Genomic DNA, 27,311 nt, shown 5'->3' on the forward strand with positions numbered 1-27,311 from the left:
CGCTTTTCAGAACAATCTTACCTTGTTTTGGTCTATAAAGAGCTAATCATCATTACTTCACCACGGGAATCACCACGGGTGGGACAGATAAACATAGAGACAAACAACAATATGTACTTGACAAAATATAAACATAGAAACATCAGACACAACAACATGATGTTGTGAAACATCACACATGACACACATGTATTGGACAAAAATAGCAATTACAGTTTGGGTGTGCGTGTGTGTGTGTGTGTGTGTGTGTGATGTGTCCACCAGTGAATTCACAGGACTTGTCCCAATGAGTTCTGTTGTATGGGGTCAGAATTAAATCATAGTGCCTTCAAGCAGCGGAAAAGGCCTTGCAGCCACCCACGAGTCCCGCAGCCGTATAGACACCCCACGACTTCAAGAAAGCTCTGAGCACAATGCACCAGAGCCCTAGCCCCCCCCCCCAACCCACAGAGAAGCCGGAAGCCCATGGAGCAACACTCAAGCATGACCGTGAGGTGCACAAACCAGAGAACATGAAGTGACCTTGCGTCCCTAAGGCGCACACAGGCAACCCACCCCCATGCGCAGGCATGAGAAGTCCCGGTGCCCAGACCAGACGAGACATCCAACCAGCCCGGGTATGACAGCCCACCTCCCCACACGGGACGCAGATGGGCAAGTGAGCCCCACCACCCTGGACACTGGACGGGCAACCCCAGAGACGCACCGACCCAGCGACCAAAGGGCCCAGACCCACAACCACGTCCCTGAGCGACACATGGAAGCCAACCGCAAGCACCCCACAAGGGCTACAGCACCTAGCACCAAGGACATCCCCAAAGCCGTGCCACACCCACCCGACCGGAGGGCCCCGGCATGACCCGAGAGACCCCACATGCCAATACAATGACACTGTTATGTCATTGATAAAAGTAGCCCATTTTTCATAATTTTCAACACAAAAATCTTCCTATTCAAGTTCAAGTTCAAGTTCAAGAGATTATTTGTCACATACATATACATACGGTCATACATATATGCAGGGAAATGTCGTGACACCCGGTGATTATGCACAATAAGCTCTATAAGCTGTAAAACTGCTAAAAATACTAAAATGTGCGTAATCGTAAAAAAAAAAGTATATTATATAATATAATTAATTGTTTGTGTTGTATTAAATATACATTTAAATCCTCCTAAATGAAACTTACCTTAACTTACCTCCAGTACTTACCTCACAGAGTATAAGTTGTTATTAATAACAAACAATACTAATACGCATATTATCATTACTATCAGTAGTAGTAAAATTCCTATTAAACTCAAAAGATATTAAAAAAACGACTAAAAGTTATTGGGAATAGCAATTAAGTGGTTAAAACTGGCATTGAACCACAGATGGAACTGAACCTCATAGGACCATGGACAGCAGAGCAGAGTGTCTGCATGATCAGATAGATGTCTTTGGGATTTGGTCTCCCCGTGCGTAATGGGGGAATTTGCCACAGCACCAGCGCAGCCCCTCCAGAGATTTCCTTTCAATTTTACATTTTCATCAACAGTAAAACAAAACGACTGTCCAACAATTATTTTAAATGTTATATGTATTGAAGACTCATACTTTTTTTTTAAAGGCAAGTGTATTATTATTATTATTATTATTATTATTATTATTATTATTATTATTATTATTATTATTATTTACTTTGCCACTTACTTTATTTACTTTGGATAATTGCGTTCAGACACAAAACAATGGCATATTGCACTGAGCAGCAGAACTTTATGTGTGTATTTGCGCTGGCATATCATTAGCCCAATATATTATGTGAATCAGACGCAAAGGTGGTGCAGATAGCAGGTACAATTGATTGAAACTATGCTATGTGGCTCAAATTTATATACAAAATATGTATATGCAGACTATTTTATTCTCTTTTAGATTATTTATTCAAAAAAAAAAATCCAAATTTAATGATTATATAGGACTCAAAATAGCACAATACAATATGGTCTAAATGTGCATTGAGCCTAGAGTTAAAGATTTATTTAAAGATTCATTGAGACTTTTAATATAAATACCAATAACCTACCTGTGTTGCTGTCTGTGTTTTATACTTGATACTTATACTTTTTATTCTCTGAGGGAACAGTGCCATTATTGTTTCTAACCATATCAATTACACACATATAAACATAGGACATGAACCAAAAATCATCACGGGTCATGTGGTGGGACAAACTAAATGTAAATGCATTAAAATGAAATGAATTATTCTCTATAGTTAGACAATAGGCCATAGTCAGAGTATAGCCTATGAGAATCAACAACTGTAGCCTGGAATGGTTCCTGAGACCTTCCCTGCTGCTACTTCCCACAAACAGAAAATCTCCTGCTGGCTCCTGTAGTTACAGTGGCTTTGAACTGAGAGAGGGGGGAAAAAATAAGAAAACAGGCAGAAAAACAACTGGGATATGGAGAGAGAAAGGGAAAGTAAAAAAAACATAGAAATAGAGAGGGACAGAGACACAGAAATAGAGTGGGAGTGAGCAGAAATGAAGAAAGTCAAAGAAACCAGGATAACACGAGGGGAGCTGGAAGAGAGTGAGATGACGGGGAGGTGAAAAAAGAGGGAAAGTTAGTGGGAAACAAAGTGTGGTGAGTAGCATGCCTGCACCTTTCTTTTTTCTTTTCGATTTTTTTCTATTGCTTCTCTCTGTCTGTCTCTTGTTTCAGTTCCACTTGTTTTACAGCAGTGGGCTCAAGACACAAGCTTGGGGGGCTCCTGTGTTGGAGTGGGGGGGGGGTTGGGATGCCTCTACCCACCCTCACCGCCTGGGGTGTGCCAGTCAGAAATTTAAGGACCCAGTAACACCGGGAAGTGTTCAGTCCCAGATCTCTGAACTTGGTGACTAGCCTGGGGAGGGGATAATGTTGTGGAAAGCTAAAATCAATGAACAACAATCTCGGATAGTCCCTCCTTCCATTGTCGAGGCGGGATAAGATAGTGTGCAGCACATGGGAGATGCCCTGGGCAATAGATCTGTTTGGGCGGTAAGAAAAACTATAGTGGGTCTAAAGTGCTGCTGTAAAGGGGGGAGTAGATGTAGCTTTTGATTAGCCTCTCAAAGCACTTCATAGCCACCAAGGTAAGTGCTAAAGGAAGGAGGTCATGCAGGCAGGATGGGTTCAAATTATTGGGCATAGGGACAATAGCAGACCTCTTGATGCATGTGGGCACCACGGACTGGCCCGTGGAGAGTTCGAATTTTCCCCCAAAAAAGTATAAAACTCAGGCCATGGGCCATGGAGAGTATTGGGTGAACAGCGGACTCGTATTGAGAACTGACCCGGTTATGCCATTTGGACAAGCAGCCTCACTGATGTTTGGCTTTCCTGAAAGATGGAGTAAATGAGAGGGAGCACACAGAGTGAAAGAGATAGTCAAAGGTAAGATGAAGAACTCACAGTCAGATAAGCGGGAGAGTGTGAATAAAAATTGGAGAAATGGGCAAAGAAATGAGAGGAAGGAAGAAAGTAGCTGGAGAAACAAGCCAAATGTATGCATTATGGAGGCACTGCCTCCTGACAAGAACATACACAAAGACAAAATTAATTTCCGGTGGGGAGCGTTGCTCCCAAACAAAGAAAATAAAAACAGTGTGTTTTTATTGTATATGTATTTAATTTACAACAATTCCTACTGCTGCGTAGCAGATCGCAGATCGCTTCTTGGGGCAAGTGACCCGCTCTGAGCGCTGCTGCTCTCAAGTGCTCCAAGCAGGAAGTGGTGCGTTTAAATGCGAACTCGGAAAAATGTAACTCCCCAGTCGGCTACCACGGCTATGATCAAATATTCTTATTAAACAGAGGCAATTAGATACTGTATATAAGCCTGCTTGCAATAGGAAGGCCTGGTTCCCTCTGTAGTTGAGGTAAATACTGTAAAGGCCCCGGTCACTATTTGAGGAAATATGGTATTCACTGATCAGCCACAACATTCTTACCGCCACTAATAACCATTAATATTGTGTAGCTCCGCCTCGTGCCGCCAAAACCGCTCTGACCCGTGGAGGCATGGACTCCACAAGACCTCTGAAGGTGTCCTATGGTATCTGGCACCAAGACCTTAGCAGCAGATCCTTTAAGTCCTGGAAGTTGTGAGGTGGGGTCCCCATGGATCAGGCTTGTTGTTACAGCGCATCCCACAGATGCTCGATCGGCTCGGACCCGAACTTCAGACCAGGCCACCTTCTTCCATTGCTTCATGGTCCAGTTCTGATGCTCACATTTCCATTGTAGGTGCTTTCAGCAGTGGACAGGGGTCAGCATGGACACTCTGACTGGTCTGCAGCTACGCAGCTCCATGCACAGCAAACTACGATGCACTGTGTGTTCTGACACCTTTCTATCATAGCAGCATTAACTTTTTCAGCAATTTGTGCTACAGTAGCTCTTCTGTGGGATCGAACCAGACAGGCTAGCCCTCGCTCCCCACGCGCATCAATGACCCTGTGGCCAGTTCACCAGTTGTCCTTCCTTGGACCACTTTTGGTAGGTACTAACCACTGCATACCGGGAACACTCTACAAGACCTGCTGTTTTGGAGATTCTCTGACCCAGTTGTCTAGCCATCCCAATGTGGTCCTTGTCAAAGTCGCTCAGATCTTTATGCTTGTCCATTTTTCCTGCTTCCAACACATCAACTTCAATAATTGACTGTTCACTTGCTGCCTAATATATCCCACCCCTTGACAGGTGCCATTTGAACAAGATGAGCAATGTTAATCACTTCACCTGTCAGTGGTTTAAATGTTGTGGCTGATTGCTATACATAATGCATGCCATAAAACCCTAGATTAACAAATAAAAGAAAATGCAGAAATCAACGTGAGGAATGTACAAGAATACTTCTAGGCTAGAATGTGAAACACTGCAATACAACGATGAATGATTGTCTGGCATGGTAGCACATTGCTTGCCCTGCTGCCTCACAGCAAGAAGGTCCTGGGTTAGATTCCCGCCTGAGGCGTTCCCGATTAGGGGTCTTTCTGTGTGGAGTTTGCATGACACGGATCTCGTCCAACAAAAAAAAAAAGACCCCAATTTTAAATAACAAAAAAAAGTGCAGATCCCTGTTGTGTCCCTGACCACGACATGGATCCACCACTTAGAATTGGTCCCTGAGTGCCGACCTATTGAAGGCTGCCCCCTCGAGGAGGGGCAACAAGGATGGGAGAAATGCAGAGGCAGAACTTCTACCGGAAGCAGGCTGATTCCTGTGTTTTGAAGGATTCATTTGAAATTCATTTTATTCAATTAACTAAATAATATAGCTAATCATGAAGGCATGTAATATTAATAAAAAAAACATTGATATTTAGAATTACATTAGACTATTGTGCAGTTCTGCCATTGTTTCAATTTATAAAGATAATTAACTTTTATATTAGTTGAATATACTGTATTTGTTTAACCTCTGAGTGAGATATGCTGTAGATTCCCAGTATTTAATGGTGGGGGCCCCTGGCAAGGTGATGACACATTTCAGACATCCTTGGCTTGGGGAAATTCGGAAACCTCTGTTTTAGATATGTTTATCTGGATTGTTTGATCTTTGGAGCCAGTGTAGATTCTAATGGAGTAAATCCAGTAAATCCAGATATTGCATGGCTTACCTAAAGAGCTTGATTGCTCCCAACTCACATAACACTGAATATAGCCTTCTCAATCAAAGGATGGAAATCTTTTTGGAAACCTGAATAGTGTCGAACAAAGTCGCAAACTCTTCTTTGTCAGTTGTACTAAAAACATCCAACATTAAAAAAGGATAGGAAAAAAAACAATTCCTTTTTAACAACTGTGTCAAATTTCATTGGCTATTCTCTGTCCATATATAACTTTATTTCTTCAGATCTTATAGAATCTGTATGCTATTTTTGAATATTGTTAACATTTTACTGTGTGTGTGTGTGTGTGTGTGTGTGCGTGTGTGTGTGTGTGTGTGCGTCGTATTTTCCAGTGATAAAGTGCGGAGCTCCTCCTCAGGTGTATCACGGCAAGGTGGAAGGAACTGACCAATCGTGGGGCTCTAGCGTCAGCTATAGCTGTTTCCATGGTTACCAGCTGTCCAGTCCGTCCGTGGTAACCTGTGAGGGGAACGGAACATGGAGAGGAGACATACCCCAGTGTCTGCGTATGTAAAATTGCTGTGGCAGAAACAAATCAAAAACAATGAATGTCCAGATTTGCTGGATCAAAAAACTCGAGTTTTTTCATGTTACCATGCTGTGAGAATACTAGAAAGATATTCTCTTACAGTAAATAATATATTAGTAGTTCACACCATGTAGCTTCATGATAACATAATGCTGTATGAATGTCATGAAGCTCTAACATTTAAACAATTTAGTCGATTTTAACAGCCCTTGAAGTGGGCCGGTACTTACCAGGACATAGTACCAACGTTTTACTTTTTTGGCAAACCGGGACTTTTTCTTGCGCACCGGCACGTCTCACATCTGCCGGTAATCTGTTCTGCCCTCTGAAGTGGACAAATCAAGTGGACATATTGTAAAATATATCATACTTTATTGAGTCGGAGCGCACTATTTTATTTTATTATCATGACAAACAAGCTGCAAGCTCCGACTCGGGGTTGACATGACGTCAACGACCATACATGGATCTTTAGATAGTGGCCGTCCTTTTTGCATTTTCTACTTTGTGCCTTTTTGGAGGAAACAGCTGGTTTCACTATTCCACCAGTTCTGTTCCATCGTTGGGAAAGGCTGCTGCGCGCGCTCTGGTTCAGGTCAACAGGTTTGCATCAGGTCGAGACGCAGCAGGAAGTGATGCTGCGTTCCATGGGAACTTGGAAATCTGTCATTGGAGTTGGTGGTCCGCGCTTTAACATGACATACATAACACGTATGCTACAACCTTGGTTTTACGAATAAAGAACGAGAGTTATTACTGTGCCTTAAGCTGTCTCCAGACAGCTCCACTAAATAAAGCTGAAAGCCCCTTTACCTTGACAGGCTGTGATTGGGCCACTCAGGCACCCATCATAAGGCCCGCCCCCCGAGTATATATACTGGGGGGCGGGCCCATAGGTATATGACAGGTATATATATATATACCTGTCATACTTCCTCTGACATATTTAGCTCTTGAGCGAGCCGATCAGTGAGGCCACCAGAAAGAACTCTAGTTCTTCATTCAAAAAACCAGGGTTGTAGCACGACCCAAACGTTTTACTTCATTTCGAACTTGAGTTCTTACTTTGCCGTGTTGTATAGCGCCCATCCTCACTGACCTCGAGCTCAGAACCGATGTGTGTGCAAGCCTCCAAAGGCAGACATAGAACCCAGTATGCGGGTAGTCCTTTCCAAGGACCAACTGACGGTTGTGACTTCAACTCTCAATTCCAGCTTAAAATAACCCATTCATAGGGTGCAGAGGTAAAAGATATTACCCACCCCAGACCCACCACAATGCTCGTGGTGCAGAGCTCAGCTTTTATCACCTGACTGTAACCACTCTTAACCACATAGTGGAGCTCTGAACGCAGGCTAACACCCGGCAGCTGTCAAACGCAGTGCTGACGCCGTCATGTCCACACTGTAGAATCTGGTGAACATGTGTGGGGTAGTCCAAGAAGCAGCGCCACACACCTCCTAGACCGAAACCCCTCGTAACAGGGGCCACCAGGTAGCCACAACCCTAGTGGAACGCGCTTTATGACCCTCTGTGGGGCAGGACCCACAGAGTAGGCCAATGACATCGCTTCCCCTATCAAGTGAGAGAGATGATCTTTGGACAGGGGCTTCCCAATTTTCTGAGATACATGGCTGACTAAAAGCTGTTAGGACTGGCCTACGGCACGCGCCCGCTCCCGGGCAGGGTACAGAATATGAAGCCTCTTTGTCCTCCTCTGACCCATGCAGAGGACGAGGGAACAAAGAGAGATCCATCGTGGTCCATGTAAATCCTGCTTTTATGCTCTTGGGCTGAAAGACCGGATTGGGTTTCATCCTAACCCTCAGATTGTCCATGGAGAACCCCCTCCTCCTGATCCACCTGGCACGGATGCTGAGGGCGATCAAGAGGGGCGGGGGGAGCGTGGCCTCAAAACAAGGCCCGAGGAGGGGAGAGCCAATTCCTCCTCCTTGCCCTCCACCAAGACGCTCTTTCATCAGTAGAGTTGCGACTAGGGAGACAGCGGACGCACAGCGGGTGAGAATCCCTGCGAGTCATGTGCGCACAGCAGCCCGCACATATCCGCAAGTCTGCAGCCGACATCATTTCTCCTTTCTTTCCATAATAGAGGGCTTGCTTCCAACAGCGGAGACCTGAAGAGGCAAAGAGGAAGTATGACCCAGTATATAATATATACTGGGTCACCGCCTGTCATACTTCCATACATGTCATACATATTGGGGGGAGGGCGATATGATGGGTGCCCTAGTGGCCCTAGCACGGCCTGTCAGGGCCAAATTCAGACTTGGTTAGTTTAAAGAGGATTGTTGCTCACCATCAGCAGTGAGTGCCACCATTGTAGCTGTGTCTTCAGGTCTGTTATCTTGGTCAATTTCACCGCCAATTTCACCGATTGGCTCCAAAATTCCAACATAAATGACCGTACCACTTTTCCAAGTACGAAGTTGGATTTTTCAGAGTTCCGACTTCAATGGAACGCAGCACTAGCTGTTCTACACACAATTGAAAGGACGCTTACTTTATATATTTCTTTATTATAAAGCACTGTATTTTAACACATAAAATCATTGCATATTTATTGCATGTTTATGAGACACACGTGTTTGTTTCTTTCCAGCCGTCCTGTGTGGTGATCCAGGCTCTCCAGGAGGTGGATTCAGAGAGGGGAAAGTCTTCTCCTACAGGTAAGTGCTTTGATTTATGTGAAATGAATATTACCCACATTTGGAATCACATCTGAGGGTGTATATTGCACAATGAAAAATGTTATGTTCATAACTATGCCATTTTAGTCAAAATAAAATAAAATAAAATAAAATAAAAATACTAATAAATGTCAACATTAATACATAAATACATTAAATATGTGAATGAAATACAATATATATCTCTGATATAGATATTTATATAAAAAATATATAAATAAATGTGTTTTACATTTCTATATATTTTTTTATTTTAATTTAGACTAATGCTTATATATATATATATTATACTAATGCTTAGACTAATGCTTATAGACATAGCAGTAGGCTAAAGCCCCTTTTACGCATAGTTCCCGTTACTGGGATAACCTTTCCAGCACCGCTAGCGATTTTCACAATTCACACATGCAGCTACATTCCAGTACATTTCCGTCTTTCACCTTTCCACTCATGCCATGATAATGCTGGAATAGATGGGGCAAGGGACAGTCCGTTCAGGTGTAGATGCGGTCGTTTGGACAATCTATGTCCGCAACGGGCTTACAATCTGAATCGGTTTCATTTTTTTCCTGGCCCTCAGAGACCAGCACTTCATTTCCCATCTCCCCACCCCTCCCAGACAGAATAACCCTAACCCAATGCATTAAATCAGTGTGATCTACTCCAACCTGTTCTACGCTCTCTGCCTCCAGAAAAGAAATGTTCTCCACCCGTTCTACTTCTTCCTGTCCGCTCTTTCCCTCTCCAGCTCTGCGCTCCGTGCAGCCTGTGTGGGGGACTGCCCATTGTTGCGACACCCCATTATTCCGAAACCCCAATAGTCCCAAAAATGTCCCATTGCACATTGATGTCATCCTGCATAATAATGAGCCATGTGCTTCTGTTTGTTTGACAAACGATGGAAGATTTAGTATGAACAACGGAAAGATGAAGAAAGATAAATTTGCCTCAGACTACTTTCATTTCATTGTAGTTTTTATTTGGAATTTTTGTTTCAATTATAGTCAACGTAATTTGTTTTTGGACTTCTGGGATTTCAGAACTGCCTCACATCCCTATCTTTAAAAGACTAGGGTCTGAATATTGATCCCTGCTCCCATTCACACACGACCCCATGAGCAACTGTACCGGAACATTTACTGTGTGTGTGAAAGGGGCTTGTTCCTGTAATATCAGGAAGAGTATGAGCAGCAGCTCTTATTGTAACATGGTGGTAGTAGAAATGCTTATTATTTTGTTATTATCACTATTATTATTTAAACATTGAATTTAAATATTTATTGTGTTCACAGGTCGGATGTGCAGTTCTTCTGCCACGCCCCCTACCTGCTGGTGGGCTCCAACTCCAGAGTCTGTCAGTCCGATGGCAGCTGGAGCGGCCAACAGCCCGCCTGCATAGGTAACGAAAAACTACTCCCTAACACTGAAATACACATGAGGGAAACAGTAGTGTAACTACGTGTGTTTGTTCTCTCCAAGTTTAACTGATCTCACTAAACAAACAAACAATTTGGATCATGAAAACTTTATCTTTTCCAAATGTGTGATGCAGTGTTATAATCGGTGGGCTGTGTGTGTGTGTGTGTGTGCGTGTGCGTGTGCGTGTGTGTGTGTGTGTGTGTGGGTGTACGTGTTTGTGTGTGCATGCGTGCGTGTGTGTGTGTGTGTGTGTGAAGATCCAGTACTCAACAGCTGCCGTGATCCAGGCATTCCAGCCTATGGCATCCCTGTGGTGGCTCAAGGATTTCAGGTCTGAAAAATGCCAGTTTATACTTTATTTGTTTGTGAAAATAACAGGTTGAGAATAGTATTGCTATGAGCAATTGAAAAACATCAGCATAAAGACTCGGGTTGTTGATTTTGTTATGAAGTTGTGAATCCTGAAAATATTATCTTAAAAATATTCAGAGGTGGAAAATCCAGAGTCAGAAAATCTGGGATTTTCATAACCCAGAGCTCCAAATGAATATTACTTTCTGGAGATGAAATTTTTCACTTCTGAAAATAATTATATATGGCAGTCTAAAACATCTTATAAAACAGGTATTATGAAGGGTTTTCTTTAATAACCGTTGTACATCTCAAACACATTGTGCACAGTTCACAATCAGTGGCCCAGCGTGGGCCCAAGGTGATGTGGCATTGGATAGATTTGTTTAAAATTGAGCCAGTGAGCCAGGAGGTTTAACGGTCAACAAAAATCTCTCTTTCTCAAGGTTGGCAGTAAGATTTCCTTCAAGTGTCGGAAGAACTACCACATCCTGGGTTCCACCACCAGAACCTGCTTGGAGAACCTGACCTGGAGTGGGACCCAGCCAGAATGTATAGGTAAAATATCTGCTGCTAATATACCGATAATTATATTATTAGAGTACTTTTCTGATTATGATTATGATTATGATTATGATTATGATTATGATTGTGATTATTGGTATTATTATTATTATTATTATTGTTGTTGTTGTTGTTGTTGTTATTATTTTTATTGTTATTATATTTATTGTTATTATTTGTATTATTATCAATATTATTCGTATTATTATTGTTATCATTATTGTTATTATTACTAGAGTATTTTATTGAAGTAGCTGGTGCCTTTTTGCTCCATTCCATAATTCGTTTTCTCTCTCCCTTTCTCTCATTTGCTCTCTACATCTCCCTGTGCTTGTGTTCATCTGTCTCCCAGCCCATTCGTGCAGACAGCCAGAGACCCCCAGTAATGTGGACGTGAGATCTATGGACCTGCCGACGTTAGGCTACACATTGATCTACTCCTGTCAGGATGGTTTTTATCTGGCGGGGGGATCCGAACACAGAACCTGCAGGAGCGACGGGAAGTGGTCTGGAAAGCCCCCTCTCTGTAAAGGTAACGTGGACATTTCATAATAACACCCACAACGCTGGATATGCCACAGAATTTCTAACTATTCCTTGTATTTTAAAACCATAATGAGCATGGACCAAGCTATGAATGCAGATGATTTCAGGTTTTTGTTTTTGCTCTACCCGGTAAAAATTGCTCCTCTTAATGGTGCAACTCCAGTTGAAAAAAAACCCAGGGAACATATCATTTTGGAGAAGTTACTGTAGATGGTTCAAACTATTGCATCTCATGGAATCCTATGAAAAATGTAATCATATTTAATTAATGGCTGGGGATTAGTCCTCCCCAAACACAATCAAGGAAAGGGATAAACCTAATTATTCCCTGTTACAAAATCTTTTCCTAAAGGAAAATAATTCACTGCTGTTTCTTTTTTTTCTTTCATTTCAGTTGGAGTTAAAGTTCAACCCAAAGCCATGGGAGGAGAGTCTGATGTTCAGAAGAACAAGATCCATGGTACATGAAATAAAGTGTTTACTTGTGACATATTACAACTATGTGATAACTATATGAATCCAGACAATGACAATGCAATGCAACTTTGCTGGAAAGGAAAGTGGAGAACAGACTGCAAAATAGAGGGATTGCAAAAAAAGAGAAAAGAAAAGATGATGAATTCATCATTTCATTTTATTATGGGATATCATTGCCTTGGAAAATTATATAATCAATTATAAATTTTTTTAAACTGCCCCCCTTTATATTTGTTTGACTTTACTTTGAAAACAAAATGATGATGTGGGATTTACAAAATGTACATATCTGACAGGTATTCTATGTCCCTCTCTAATCTGAGTTATACGTGCAATAGATTTATGCATCAATAGATTTAGAGATGGCATTTTTTTTTTTAATATATTTACCTTCTTTTTGTATTTTACGGAGGTTGAATTTTATCTATTATTTTTTAAATGGTATGCTTATTTATCATGTATTATATTTGAGATGTGCGCTGTTATCTCATTGTCTCTTTTGCTTTTCTCTTTGCGTACTATTTTTCCAGTTCCAGTCGATGTGTTTTCCCCCAACTCTGACTGGAGCGGTTTCTACGAATACCTGGGGAAGCGGCAGGTTGCCACGGTGACCGTGACGGGCTTCAATGCCTCCAGCGGCAGAGTAAATGTGACATTGTTGGAGACCAGTGGAGTGTCGATTAAGCTATCAGGTAAAAACCATTATAAGCAAAAACCTCCCTAGTTGATAGATAAGGTAGATGAGTTGATGTCCTTTGTCATCGTGCACATGTCACATTAGGTTTATGAACAGGGTGAGCACCTTGCCAAAGGAAACATGTAGGTTTCAATTACAATTTAAAATGAAGAGATGGGTGTTTTGTAAAATAATTACATCTCCCCAAATCTATCCTTCTAAATGTTTCTGTTTACCTGGAATTCTGCATTTATCCTCTTTCTCTCCGGCTAATAAGTGACGTTACTTAAATATCTATCTGTCTGTCTGTCTGTCTGTCTGTCTGTCTGTCTGTCTGTCTGTCTGTCTGTCTGTCTGTCTATCTATCTATCTATCTATCTATCTATCTATCTATCTATCTATCTATCTATCTGTCTATCTGTCTGTCTGTCTGTCTGTCTGTCTGTCTGTCTGTCTGTCTGTCTGTCTATCTACCCCCCAGGGACGTATAAGTCAGAAGAGAACCAGTTGTTGTTGAAGGTCTACCAGGTGAAAGGTCCGACAGAACATTACTACAGCAAGTTCAAAAACGACAACTGGGCTATGGATGGTTATGTAAGACACTCTTCTTTGCATGTTGTTATGCTGCATCGCATTCACAGCGAAAACATGGAGGTGATTCTTGAAATGAAGAAGTATGTAGGTCGTAGCTTACAGCCGACCACCTCATCTCCCTCAGTAGAACGGAAATTAAATGGATTTTAAAATGTGTTTTGTCCATAAGGTCACGGCAGAGTCGGACCAGAAGTCCTTTGTGTACCAGGGTCACATCCACAGTAAAGACTTTGGCAAGTTTCATCTGACCAGGCAAGGTAGGTCGGCTCTGTAAAACGCTGTGCACCAATGTCAACAAAAGCCAAAAACATGTCCAACAAAAGCTTTCTCCAAACAAAATCATAAAGTATTTACACCGTACTTAGTATCATGCACTGTTGTGCAACAAGCATATTCAACTTTTCATGATATTCTGTGTGAAACAGGGCTTTGATCTACGATTAAATACAATGCAAAGGGTTTGATTCAGAAATGTACCCAACATTACCCAGTTCTAGTGTGAATAATGTGTTTTTATTTTCATATTTGCCTGGTGGCCATCTTCAGCTAAGTGTGTGAGTGTATGTGTGTGTGTGTGTGTGTGTGTGTGTGTGTGTGTGTGTGTGTGTGTGTGTGTGTGTGTGTGTGTCTGCATGCGTGCGTGCGTGCTTGGGTGCATGCAAATGTGTGTGTGTGTGTGTGTGTGTGTGTGTGTGTGTGTGTGTGTGTGTGTGTGTGTGTGTGTGTGTGTGTGTGTGTGTGTGTGTGTGTGTGTGTGTGTGTGTGCGTGCGTGTGTGTGTGCACTCCAGGCCCTGTAACCACGGCAATGGACCCATCCAACCCCTACACCAGTAGCAGTTCTGTGGCCGCAGCCATCTTAGTTCCGTTCTTTGCCCTCATCCTTTCCGGCTTTGCTTTCTACCTCTACAAGCACAGGTAAGCTGTGCTCCTCCGCCTAAAACTACCAGATCTTAATCAAACTCTTTCTCTGCTAGTTTTAATAGGGGTTTTCTTTTTAGGTGTTATATAAGTGTTTCACGGGTGTAATTTTGTATTTAGTTCGTATTTTGAATTAATTTTATCTATTTGTTTTTGTTTAATCAAATTCCATGCTGTTTTTTTTTATCTACATTTCATGGGGGGAAAAAAAACACAGTGTAATACTGCAACTTCTATTTCATTGTCATTCTGTTTAGCTTGCATTTCCACAAAATACTTTAAGGCTATCGTCTTATAGACACCCCAAGCAGGGTCATTTCACATGGACAAAAAATAACCCCCCCCCCCTGCATTCATATCTTTTCTATTTCGAGATAAGCAGAAGAAGCCGCACTAAAATTGCATTGCATCCATTAGCGGATCCTTCCTCTCGTCCTCTAAGGTGCACCCCACGAACCGTAGACCTAGAGTGTATCTTAGTCAGGTGTGTCTAGTTTGAGGAATGTAATAGTGACCAAATTCTAGAAAGAGTCGAAAGAAACCTCTAATATAACGCTGGCATCCAATGCCAACCGCATTATTTCTATAGTTATTACAACATGTAGTTTGTGCAAATTGTGGGATTCATTTTTCATTTTTGACAGCCTGTTGTCATGTGTTATCAGGGCTTGAGGGATAAACATAAAATCCCCTACTCTGTACTACACCGACTATATAAAACCATTAATGCCCATCCTATCAGACCAAATTCAGTTCATCTGTTCCGTAGTAATTCATTCAACTAATGAGTAAATAAGTCATTAAATAAACCAATAAGCCAGACCCACCATGCATTCTTTGTAAGCATACGTGTATGACCTTTCTGTTTCTGACTTAAAACTATGACAACATTTAGTAGTAGCCACCATCGCAGCACTTTGACTTTGGGTGGGCGACGTTTCACGATCAACATTCTTCCAACCCGATGAGCTTTCTGGAATCCATGAGCCCGTCTCTATCACCAAAATGAATTTTGTTTGCAAAATATTTGCAGTACAAAATCCCACCGTTGCGTCTCCCAAGTTTCAAGATGACAACCACTTTTTTTTTTTTTTTCCCCTTTTTCTACGCCTCTGCGCAGTGATCAGAGCGAGTTTGTTTATCAGGCTTTATCGCGCTAGACAGAATAGCAATATTTCTTTAAAAAAGGAACAAAGTGCAATACAAAAAAAAAAACCTCTCTACCTTGAAAATCACTCCGCTTTCCTTCTACTTCGCAGCTTGGCCTTTAGGACACAACATTCGCCCACCTACAGTCAAAATGCTGCTCCTTCTAATAAGTCACAATGTCCCAGTTGTAGTAACTATACAGTGTTTTGCACTGGTCCCAAACGGACCGATGTGTGAGCTAATGTTTAGAGTCTAGCAGTGCCGTTGGTATAATTTTTGTGTAATGGTAATTACTAGGTAGGTGTTACACGATTTGCACCTCCACTTCCTGACACATCAACTGTGCAATGATAATCGATAACATTCCTGTTTGCAGTATTCTACATGTGTGTCGTAAAAATTGACATTTGCTCAAATGTGAGGGATCTTGGAAGACTCGTCGCTACCTATGCCACCAATTTTTTATGGATTCAAAGTTGGTGCTGCTGCTGTATGTACGGGACTGTTAAGACTCACAATACATATATTCATTTTGTTAATTGTCACAATTAGAAAATATTGCATGAGCAGAATTCAGAATCTGTTTAGAATCGTCACCTTGGGCACGCTCGCATTGTGCTGTGTTAGTTTCTGTACATTAAAGCCAATGGTTGTACACAGGACATTGTCTGCTGAAACAGACGATGAAAATGAGAGACCAAAAGACACCTGGGGGCCTGGCGGCAGGTAAGACTGACGCCTGTCAATCACCTGGTTTTCTAAAATAACCAGACTTTCCGCCGCCGCCACATCCTCCGCCAAGCTCCTCATTTCTTGATTTATTTTCTATTTTATTTATTTTATCATGCCGTGGATTACACTCCACAATGAACTGAGACAAAGCAAGGTGCTTTGTCTGATACCATTTTGTATCGCTTTCCCTGCAGGGACGTTGAATACCACCAAAAATGGCTACGACAAAACACTCATGATAAAACAAAGAGGTTATTTCTCCAAGGACTATGTTTTTATGACTGTGCATGTATTTCTTGCTGCTTGAAGAATCTGTGGGCTACCAATCTTAATTTTCAAGAAAACATTTTCCCAAAATGAGTACATGCTAAACTAGCTTTCATTATAAATTTCTTCTATTATTTTTTCACGAAACATTAAAATAATTAAAAACCCATCTACATGTATTTCTTTTTAGTCAATGTAGCGCTAGTGTGTCACCAGAAGCATACCTTGAATATTATGAAAATCTCACTTTTTCAGTGCTTGTGCACATACATTTGGGTTTCTGGGCCTACTAACACACACACTGTGAAATAAGACAACCCAGTCATTTTTTTGTGGGCTGCCTTTGTCAGAAAACATGTGATTCAACAGGGCGTTCAACTTTGCCTCCCCCACCTACGTCAAGTGGAGGCTCATTCAAATTAGAACTGACCCCCATACCTTTGCAAGGGTGCACCATTTTTTTTCCCGCGCATGCACCGGACACGCTACCATTATGTCGAGCCAAAATGGAGCCAAGAGAGAAGAACCATTGTTGTTGGCTGCACAGACCAGCACAAATCTTTATAAATAAAAAAGGAATCATAACCAACTGTCGGTGACAAAACTGTAGACAAGGGGCATATTTTGCCGTTTTCTAGGCATACCTGTCAACCCTCCCGTTTTTCCCGGGATTCTGTAGTATTTTATTAAGACAGTGGGAGAGCTGACTTCCAGTTAAAATATTTTTCCCGTAAATCTCCCGTATGTTTAACCTTTCCGAAATACAAAGAAAAAGGTTGCCAGTGCACAGCGCGATCAGAGCGATCTCTGCTCCGCTGGACAAGCCGCTGCGCGTTTCTCCAAACAAAACCAATAAAAACAGCGTGTTTTTATTTTAGATGTATTGATGTCCTCCATTTCGTAATTTAATGAAACAAAAAAAAAGCCCTGTGCATAACGGGGTGATATATAGAGACCCCCTCCCCCCAAGCCGCAAACAGTTCCGGAGTGGTGCGCGGGGAGCAGCAGCTCGTTTGCATTTAAAGCGACACACACAGAAACAGCCCATCAAGACCAGGAAGGACATTGAGGCATGTTAGCATGGCTAGAGTGCATAATCTGAGTGGAATTTCTCTGAAAAATTATTCAAAGACATTTTGGGGACCTCAGAGGCCTATTAACTTATTGAAAAGGAGTATAATATGGGACCTTTAAAGTTAAAAGGAAGACGTTACTTTATCCTTGATCTCTTATTGTCATCTCTGTCAACGTGATGTCATTTAGAATGAACATTTCAGAATGATGCAGGTCAATGAAGTCACTGGAATGCATGTACTTTGTTAGCCTAGCCTTCCTTAGACATCGCAAATGTGTTTGCACTTTTAAATGCACCATTTGAAAAATGTAGATCATTCATGGTCAAACAAAGAAATATAGAAATAATTGCAAAAATGTTCTTTGAAGCCAACTAGGTAGTGGTAGGGTATAGAACTTTCACTGGCCCCATTAACACCTTGTATTATCATCTGTCTCATATCCAGATTGTATCTAGATATGATTTATCCAGATTACATTCCCACCTGGTGATTCTATTTGTCCCACGGAGAATTCTTATCAGTGCACCAGTGTGACTTCCAATGTTTATGCTCTGAAGGAATCAGGTATGGTCATCATGCGCTGTTATTATGTTGTTGCTGCTGCTTCCTTTCTGAAGTGAAGGAAGAAGCCAGTATTGGATTGAATTATTATATACAGCCATTATTACTAATACTGGGCATATTTGACAACTGGTAGACTATTACAGGAGAGGAGAAGGTTGTTTTATCTGTTTTCATTTTTAGCCATGGTCAGTGCCACTGCTGTGCAGAGGTGTCGAGTCAGGAATACGGAGTCGGGAGTCAAGAGTCACGTGTAAAACATAATATTTCCTTCTACGTATAGGTCTTGGATGACGATTGAAAGCGCATGGGGATATGTCCCTCAGCACCTCTGGTGATGGTTTGAGTGATCAGTTCACCGTCTGCATTTACACCCTTTCTTACCTTGATCTGTACCCCCACCTCTTTTTATATGGTCCAACGTTATTCAATTGCAATCTGATACCGAGACACATGTGAACGGCAGGTCCGAAGGGGTCATTGTTACACTGTCACTGTTGACAGTAGTGACACCCAAATATGTTCCAGTCCACATAACTTTCATAAAAACAAGTGTTGAAATGTAAAAATAAAGGCCATTTCAAAGCCCGATCCAAAGGCTGTTATAGTTAGTATATGGTCTGAAGGCGTTATTCTACTAAGCTGCCCTACTTCTCTGTGTTCAAGTTGCTTTTGAGTCAGTTACAATTTTACTTTCCATTCCTACAGCTGGAAACCTCTCGCTCTTAATGTACTGTATAAACATACAGCAGTTGCATTTACCACCATGCAGGGAGAGTGTGTGTGGGTGTGTCTGTGTGCGCGTGTGCACGTAGGTTTGTAGCGTAATGGGTTGAACATGCAGGGAGGCTTAGTGGTTCCCTCGGGTTGGATATCCGCGAGCACACACACAGAGATACAGACTCTCCTAATGAGGTCATAGTAGAGTAGTGTTTCCACACAAGCCATCCTCCCTGCTAATAGTTCCACATCATTTGGGTGGAGCTGGTTGCATCCAGTCTCGGATTACCGAGACGTAGTTAAAAAAGGTAATCAGATACAGTAAATAGAACAGTTGGCAGTCCAAAGGCTTGTCTTTCATGACAACTACCACTTTGCCAATTATTTTACCTGTGTGTGGGTTTGACCTGACTTGTGCATGGATGGACGACAGAACAAGGGCAACTGTTGTTCACTGACCGTAAAGACAAACTTCTGCTTGATTTGTTTTAAATATTGGAGCTCTTTGTCAGTTTTGCCATATTGTGTTATATGTCATGGGTGCCGCAGTGGTGCATTGCTTGCGCTGCTGCCTCACAGCTAGAAGATCCAGGGTTCGCTGGCACCGTGCTCAGAGGGGTTATCTCCTGATTAGGGGCCTTTCTGTGTGGAGATTGCATGTTCTCCCCATGCTCGCATGGGTCTCCTTCAACATAAATAAAGGACCCCATTTAAAAATATGCAGTACATTGTCCTGTCCCTGACCACGGCATTGATCCACACCTGGAAATGGTCCCCAGGCACCATTGCAGTGAGGGCTGGCCACTGCTCCTGGATGCCTCCCCGAGGAACGACATCTGGGATGGGAGAAACGCAGGGGACAAAATTCTCCAACTCACCATCACCTGCATGTGTATGTGTATGTGTTCTGTTCGGGTCATCACCAGTACCTGCATGCATGTGCGTGTGCATTGCAACTGTGAGATCAATTAATGGTGATTCTTCTCCTTCTTCCTAAGGTCGACAATGGGCCAAATTTGGTTGCCCTCGGGCAACCATTATCATTAAGCTCTGCATTGTATTATGTCATACTGAGCTCTCACCTTTGCAATTAACTGTGTTGTCATTTTGTTTTTTGTTTTTCAGGACACGCCCCAAGGTTCAGTTCAATGGCTACGTAGGCCATGAAAGTTCCAATGGCCAAGCGTCCTTTGAGAACCCCATGTACGACACCAACATGAAGCCAACCGAGGCTAAGGCGGTTCGCTTCGACACCACGCTTAACACAGTCTGCACTGTGGTATAGCCCAACACCACTACCACCACCGGACAAGGGTTGGCAGTGTCCAGGTGCCGTCTGGAAGACCACAGAGAAACATGCATGCCAATTGGACTTGTCATCTTCAGTGCTGGAGAGTGCTGGTCCATTGTCATCACAGTGTTTGTCCATGATTAGAGCAACACCGACATGTAATACCTGAGCAATGGCACAGAGTTCTGTGACCAATAACAAATAGGACTAAACACTAATATCATCAAAAGACCATAGTTAGCTCGTCCTCATGGACTAGTGCTGGGATCAGAGTTCTTCTCAAAAGCAGAAAACTGCCAACAGAGAAAAGATTGTGTCCTAAAGTGCAGGTTCAAGAAAACATGGGATGATCTGAGAGTGACCGAGAATATGAACACAGTGGAAAAGCCGTCCTTTACCCCTGTGAAGAATGTGGCCTGTTCCACATCTACACTTAGCCCCCTTAGGTTTAGGGGGGTGAGGGATATTCACAAAGTCTACACAAAGGACAGATCTCAGCACAATAACCATCTTTGATGCTGGACCATTAACTCTAAACTTTACCAATGGTAGACTTTACTTCCGCAGTGGAGTAAGACCCTGACTGCCAAGACCGTAGTCGAAATGGGAAACTAAATTTAGTCCTACAACTAATCCAGTCCTTTACCAATCTGAGAAAACATTCTGATCCATACTGGACAATTTCATTGATCACAAACGAGTACATGTTGTGTTAAACCGGTGCACTGCATCACTGCTGGAGAGGTGAACCGGTGTCAGACACAATGAAGTAATGCTACACAACAAAACAAGTATTACAAATGGTAGCAGCATTTTTTTTATTTTCTGATCAGTCAATCTATCGACTAGTCCCGACGAATAGTTTAGTTCATTCTGGACATGTATGACACAATCCAGACTCCGGCTGTGTACAGCCCACGGTACGCTCGTACGAGACCGATGGTGGTGCAGACAAACTGGACAATGAGTCGTTGACGCAGAGTTACCGGAATGGTCTTCACAACGGACCGGTTCAAACTGAAACCTGTTCTAACGGGTTTTAAAGGCTCAGAGAAGCAAGTTCTGGTTCTGGATCGGTCAGGAGACGGGAACCACGGTGCCACTAAGCCGTCAGGACAGTGGACCACTGCTTCCAACTGTGGCTGAATCCAGTGGTTTGGGAACCTTGAACGGCTCTGAAACATCAGTCAGCCGCGACTGTTCTTTCCATACTGCCCTGCCAGAAGACAAACAAACTGTCTTAAAGACTGACAAAATGACACTTATACATCAAAATAAACAAACACCGCTGTCAATGATGCTGGAGCAGTCGATGAGCAGATTGCTGTGGAAACAGAGGCAAATTGTTGTCTTTTCCTGTGCTTTTTTCTTCAGTGAAGATATTGATGAAAGGATGATATGCTCAAAAATTCGGTGGCCCCAACGGACTTCCTGATATGCTGCTGCCTGGGACCCCAATATATGAACTTTTTATAAACTCTTAAATCGCACAAATTTTGCACTAGTGTGTTTTCTGAATGGGTTATGAAAAAATGAATCATTTTTGGGTATGACATGGGTTTGGAATAATGAGTCTATTAAGAGGGATTTTTATTCAAAAATTATATCTTTAAAATGACAACAAATGAATAAATACAGGGTAACAGAGTGTTTGTATGTACGCATTTATATTATCGACGCCCCCCTTTTACCAGAAGTTGTGGTACCGCTGTCACCAGAACGCTTGTTTTTCTGTTTGGTTTTTTTTGTCATGAGGACATGCTTATCAACCTAAAAGTTTGCAAACAGTCTCCCTGTGGACCTCTGAGCTTTTTGTGTCATTAAGGCAAATTCATATGTATATATATATATATATATATATATATATATATATATATATATATATATATATATATATATACAGTATGTATACATACACACACACACACACATGTTGTCTCAAGCACCACAGAAGTAAAAGAAAGAGCCAGACACACATTACACAGTCCCTACTCCTCACTTTGTTTCCAATCATTTTCTGTTGTCCTACACCAGGTTAAACCATGGTGAGAATCAAATGGAAGGAATTAATTTTTTCTACCATACACCCCTCGCCAAATGTACCTTCGTATGGCCTTTGTATTCTTAGATGACACATATTTGGGCAGTTATTATCAGTATGCTCTACGCTCAATGAATTGAGGGTGAAACACATCACTCGACCGGGGCAGTGTGTAGCGCCAGACAAAACAAATCAGCGGCTTGCTTTTCAGTCCCGTCTCATGTTTTCTCTGTTTGCTCCACCATTTTTTTCCAATGCATCCCCAGCATTTTGCATCGTTAAGGGTAGTCCGTGGTGTGTTTTTTAATGGCACTTTCTTGTGTGATCTGGACCAGGACTGGTCGTTAAAGGGAGCAAACCAACAAGATATCAAGACAACAGGCACAATTTTGTTGTCAACTATTTTCTTTTTCCAAGCGCCACCCTCTTCAGTGTTTTCACGATGACCTCCTGTGCTTAAAGCAATTAATATTGATATTCATATTGATGCCGGAAATTCACTGAACAAATTCTAGTTTTACCAAGTGATGTGTTTCAGAATTATCCTGGTTATTGCTTGGGATTTTATGTTGAAGTTCTAAGTTATTTTATTTGCCACACGATTCTGCAGGATCAAACCAAATGATCCTGCTTCCAATCACAAGAAAAATGTGTCATGTGTCAGGTTCTTCAAAAGGTGAAAAACAATGTTTTATTGCTCTCAATGTGTATCCTCGTTGTCTTTGAACTGTCAATGTGTCTAATATCGAACATTTCAACATTTTAAACTTTTTTTTTTTTTTTAACTTTTACTTCACTCACCTGATTTTCTTTCACCAAATTGTTTTAACATTTTACATCTTTGTGAACGTTTGTCAATGTCATGCTATCATATCGCACACAGTAAACACACTGACAAATTCCAAGGCCACAAAATGGATCCAATTGTGTTTCTCAGCTAACAGAACTCCATTCAAAAGTCAACGAACCTAAGTAGAAAACCAAGCTGAGCTGATTTGTTTTGTTAACATATCCTGTGCTCATTTCACTCAAAATGAATTTGTCCATGAGGTGGATTTCCTTTTTTTTTCTCCAATTATAAGTTGCGTTAACTACTTTCCTTTCCCGGTTATTACTTTTCAGATGAAACAGAAACATTTGTGATAATGTCTAAAAACACAGTTTATTATCAATTCATAATTATTCATTATCTTGTTATTATTATTCATTATCTTGTTATTATTATTATTATTATTATTATTATTATTATTGTTATTATTATTATTATTATTGTTATTATTATTATTATTATTATTATTATTATTATTATTATTATTATTATCCATTCTGTGTCTCATGTTTTGTCACAGTCATTTCTCTGTCAGGTTCTGGGTCGAACCAGAGCCGCCATCTCTGATAAAACACAGTGAATTCTTGCAGGAGTGGACGAGACTGGAAATGTTTTAGCACAGTTCGAGGTTCGAGGAGAAGGTGTTGGAGGATGAAGGACGTGCAGGTAAAGCTGCCACTTTTCCTCATAAAATACATCTTTAAGCAGAGCAGAGGGTAAGCGCATGGAATCTCCTGAGGAAGACAAATATTACTAATTTAAACGAGGGGGGAAAAAGTTAAGAAACCTTGAATTAAGAAGCCTAATGTTCACTCAAGCTACTCTAAACTATGGTATTTGAGATTTAAAAGGGTTTATACCCGATTGATTTACCTGCTCCTCTATTTGACAGCTCTAGAGTATGGCCAAACTGAAGTATATCAGGATTCATGTTTATTTATTGGGAAATGTCCTTTTATGCAGGCTTTTATGATGTTGGTTTTATTGTGAAATGCCTTCTTACATTCAATATCTTTAACTCTAAACCGCCGGGTTCCCCCTTCCCGCTGTTCGATAATTATTCAAACTATATAATCGCTGAGATAAGTAAATAAATCCCAGTCCTGGATGATCTCTGCTGCATAATAAACCTGCGCGCACTCTTACCGTCTATTACCAGGGCATTTCTGTCTCTGTCAATACCTTTTGAGGTATTGACTTGAGATGCGATTTCAATTAGGACGATTACTGCACCGTAACTCCCGAGAATAAAACTCAGACTAACCCTTGTTATCGTTTGCTGTACGATAGCCGCTTTTGCACAACTAAGGAGGTTGTCACACAAAGGATGCGTATGTGTGCTGTTTTCTGGGCGACGTGAGCGACGCTGTACTCAAACCCGTCTCTTAAATCCATTGTAGGGCTGCTGTTGTTTCTCATTGCGAGCTTTGAGGACCAATTGTGTGTTTCTATTGAAAAAAAACAAAACACTCCTTTTTCGAAAAGAGCTTCGTGGAAAATCGCGCATAATAATATACTTCAAACTAGAGACTTCACAATTGGACAATTTTCAGTAAACCCAAGCTGGAAGAAAATACATTTTTTTAACCCACGTGAAATAAAATGTTAGAGTTTTTCAACAAATTAACGAAGAACTTTTTTAATTTTTTTTGATTTTTATTTTTTTACTTTTTCTATGCAGATGGGTTAGGAAATGGAAATCGTCCTTTGGAGAGGCTTGGAGATCTGCACAATCTCCAAATACTTTCTGCTGTAATTTTATTTTGAGTGTTATTCATATCTGTGTGTGTGTCTGGAGGTGGGTATTTTAAACATTAGGATGCTGCAAAATAGTCTGCCCAATTCATTCGCCAGTCAAATGTGACCTGATATGTTAATTCATTTTCAATCTCCAAAATAAGTAAATATGTATCACGTTATTTTGCGATAGTGACCCTCTGGCTGCACATGATCCTGCTTATTACATGGCTACTTACTAAATAAAAGAATCCATTTGAATTTATTTCATAACATATATGTATGTGTTTAAGAGCTTCTGCTGAGAAAAAAAAAAATAGTCCAAGAAAATCACAGCAGAAAAGTACTTCCCATGGCAACAGTATTATTAACAGACAGCAGCCATTATTGAGAAGTATTTGACCACAGATTGTCACTGTTGACCAGTCAGAATCAAATATTCCACAGAGCGGTGTTATAACACAATAGATCCATTTTTTTTATTTTTAGATTTCAGATAAATTCTACTCCCTGGTTTGCTGAGATGTGAGTTGATTATTTGATCTAGATCCAAATATGAATCACTTTCGACACATACAAAACCTGGAAGTGTTGAAAACCCTGCAAGAGTTTTGTCACCGTCACTGTCATCGTCTCCAGCCTCATCATCATCATCATCACCACCATCACCACTGTTCATCATCATGTGCTGCTGAACTTGAAGTAGGTGAAAAAGAAGAAAAAAAAAACAAAAACGTTTTTGTACAGAAATCTATTTTTTATGGAGAATTTGTATAAAAAGAAAACAAAAAAACACACACAAATGATTAAACATGCTTTACTTTTTATGACAAATGATGTAGACACAAGAAAAATCAAAAAATATATATATATCAATGTTTTTATTATTACACACTATGTAAAGAAATATATGGTTTAATCTCTTGAGTATGAACTATCAAAAATGTCTTATGAGATCTGTAAAACATGGCTGCCTTTTCACAGGACTGGGGGTGGGGAAGTGGAGAACGGGCGGGACCGCCGCTGCCGGTTTCACGCAGAGAAAGCTTTGGGGTGAAGGAGTTAAACACAGAGTTAAAAAAACAAAAACAACAAAAAAAAAAAAACCACTAAAACACGCGAGTCGTCAAAGAGATGAATCATTTCCAAAACCCTTTTTATTTGATTTATTTTTTAACATCGGTTTTATTGATCCGTTGTCCATGACCTGTCACACCATCGATGGAGTTCCCGTAGCGTCGGCCTCCTCGCGCCCGGAGGAGGAGAAAGGAAACGTTTCATTCATTTTGTCTTTGTTTTTCCCCGTCGTCCCGAGGTAAAAATAAAACAAAAACGTTTTTAACGTATTTTATTTGTTTTTGTTTCGCCCGAACGTTGACTAACCATTTGAGCTGGAGATGAAGCGTCGTTGGACGGACTGTTCCTGTGTGAGCCCAGCCTCAGTGCTTCTGGGGTTTTTTTCCTGGGGGCGGGGGGGGGGGGGTGAAGTCGGCTGCATTTCTACAGGCACAAACGATTTTTAGATGATCCTACTCCTTTATGGTGAAAATATGTTTCCTCTGCGGCTGTCTAAATATGTGAAAAAAATAAAATAAATAAGATATAAAAAACACAACGAAACAAACACGTTGAATCACGAGAAGCCAAGTGGTACACTTTTGGAAAGTTTTGTTACGGCTGCCGGTAAAGGACGGCAAATTATCAATGAACAGCAATTTTCATAGAGAGACCACAGTGGAACTTTTTCGTCTGTTTAAACAGCCTCTTCTATACCAAAAAGGAGTATACATCAAATATTGTATGTGGATGCAGCCTTAAAACTCGCTGTTAGAGACTCTGTCACACTTTATCATCTATTTTGAAAACATTATTTGAGAATAAAGGCTTTTATACAATGTCTGCTCCACTGTGGCCACCTGTTATTTTAAAAACACCTGTATTGCCTTGTTAATATTTCTTGGTCCTAAATGACATCATTGGCGATTTTAGACTCTTTTAAGGGGTGCTCAAACACACCTAAATTTCATCTCAGCACCCCAATTTATTATTATTATTATTATTATTATTTTATATATTTTTTTTATTATTATTAGTAGTAGTAGTAGTTGTATTATTAGTATTATTATTATGAGTATTATTATTTATATTTTCTAAAATCATAATAAGCTCTCTTACGTCAGATTTTGTGAACTTGGCCGTTCGAGACGGGGGACAAATATTTACAGGCTGAAAGGGTTTCATTTCCACAGGTTTAATAACCAGTATTCTTTATAAAGTCATGATGTTACACACTTCGGTACAGTTTGTTTAACATTGGCAGTCCACCAGTAAAACCAAAGGAGAAGAACAAGTAGGTAGTGAATTTCATGGCACAGATTAAAAACACAAGTAAGTAAATGTTAGTAAATGAAATTGCTGAACGCAGAACGTTGGGTCATATTGGTGGTTATTACTG

At 41.0% G+C, this 27,311-nt stretch overlaps 1 protein-coding gene across 1 annotated transcript in view; it reads left to right on the plus strand.

Moving 5' to 3' along the window:
* LOC307228611 (CUB and sushi domain-containing protein 1-like) overlaps positions 1-20,243 on the plus strand; it is a gene marked incomplete at its 3' end in the record, with an annotated part of 336,038 nt that extends 315,795 nt beyond the window's left edge. The window contains exons 62-74 of the mRNA XM_079998326.1: positions 6,003-6,176; positions 8,820-8,886; positions 10,200-10,306; positions 10,584-10,657; positions 11,124-11,235; positions 11,594-11,773; positions 12,182-12,247; positions 12,795-12,956; positions 13,422-13,534; positions 13,704-13,791; positions 14,324-14,450; positions 16,263-16,328; positions 20,084-20,243. Coding sequence (XP_079854452.1) covers positions 6,003-6,176; positions 8,820-8,886; positions 10,200-10,306; positions 10,584-10,657; positions 11,124-11,235; positions 11,594-11,773; positions 12,182-12,247; positions 12,795-12,956; positions 13,422-13,534; positions 13,704-13,791; positions 14,324-14,450; positions 16,263-16,328; positions 20,084-20,243 — 1,496 coding nt within the window. The remainder of the gene's footprint in view (positions 1-6,002; positions 6,177-8,819; positions 8,887-10,199; positions 10,307-10,583; positions 10,658-11,123; positions 11,236-11,593; positions 11,774-12,181; positions 12,248-12,794; positions 12,957-13,421; positions 13,535-13,703; positions 13,792-14,323; positions 14,451-16,262; positions 16,329-20,083) is intronic.
* Positions 20,244-27,311: the final 7,068 nt, after the last annotated feature.

The sequence above is a fragment of the Zeus faber genome, assembly GCF_960531495.2.
Source record: "Zeus faber genome assembly, chromosome: 3".
Classification (NCBI taxonomy): domain Eukaryota; kingdom Metazoa; phylum Chordata; class Actinopteri; order Zeiformes; family Zeidae; genus Zeus; species Zeus faber.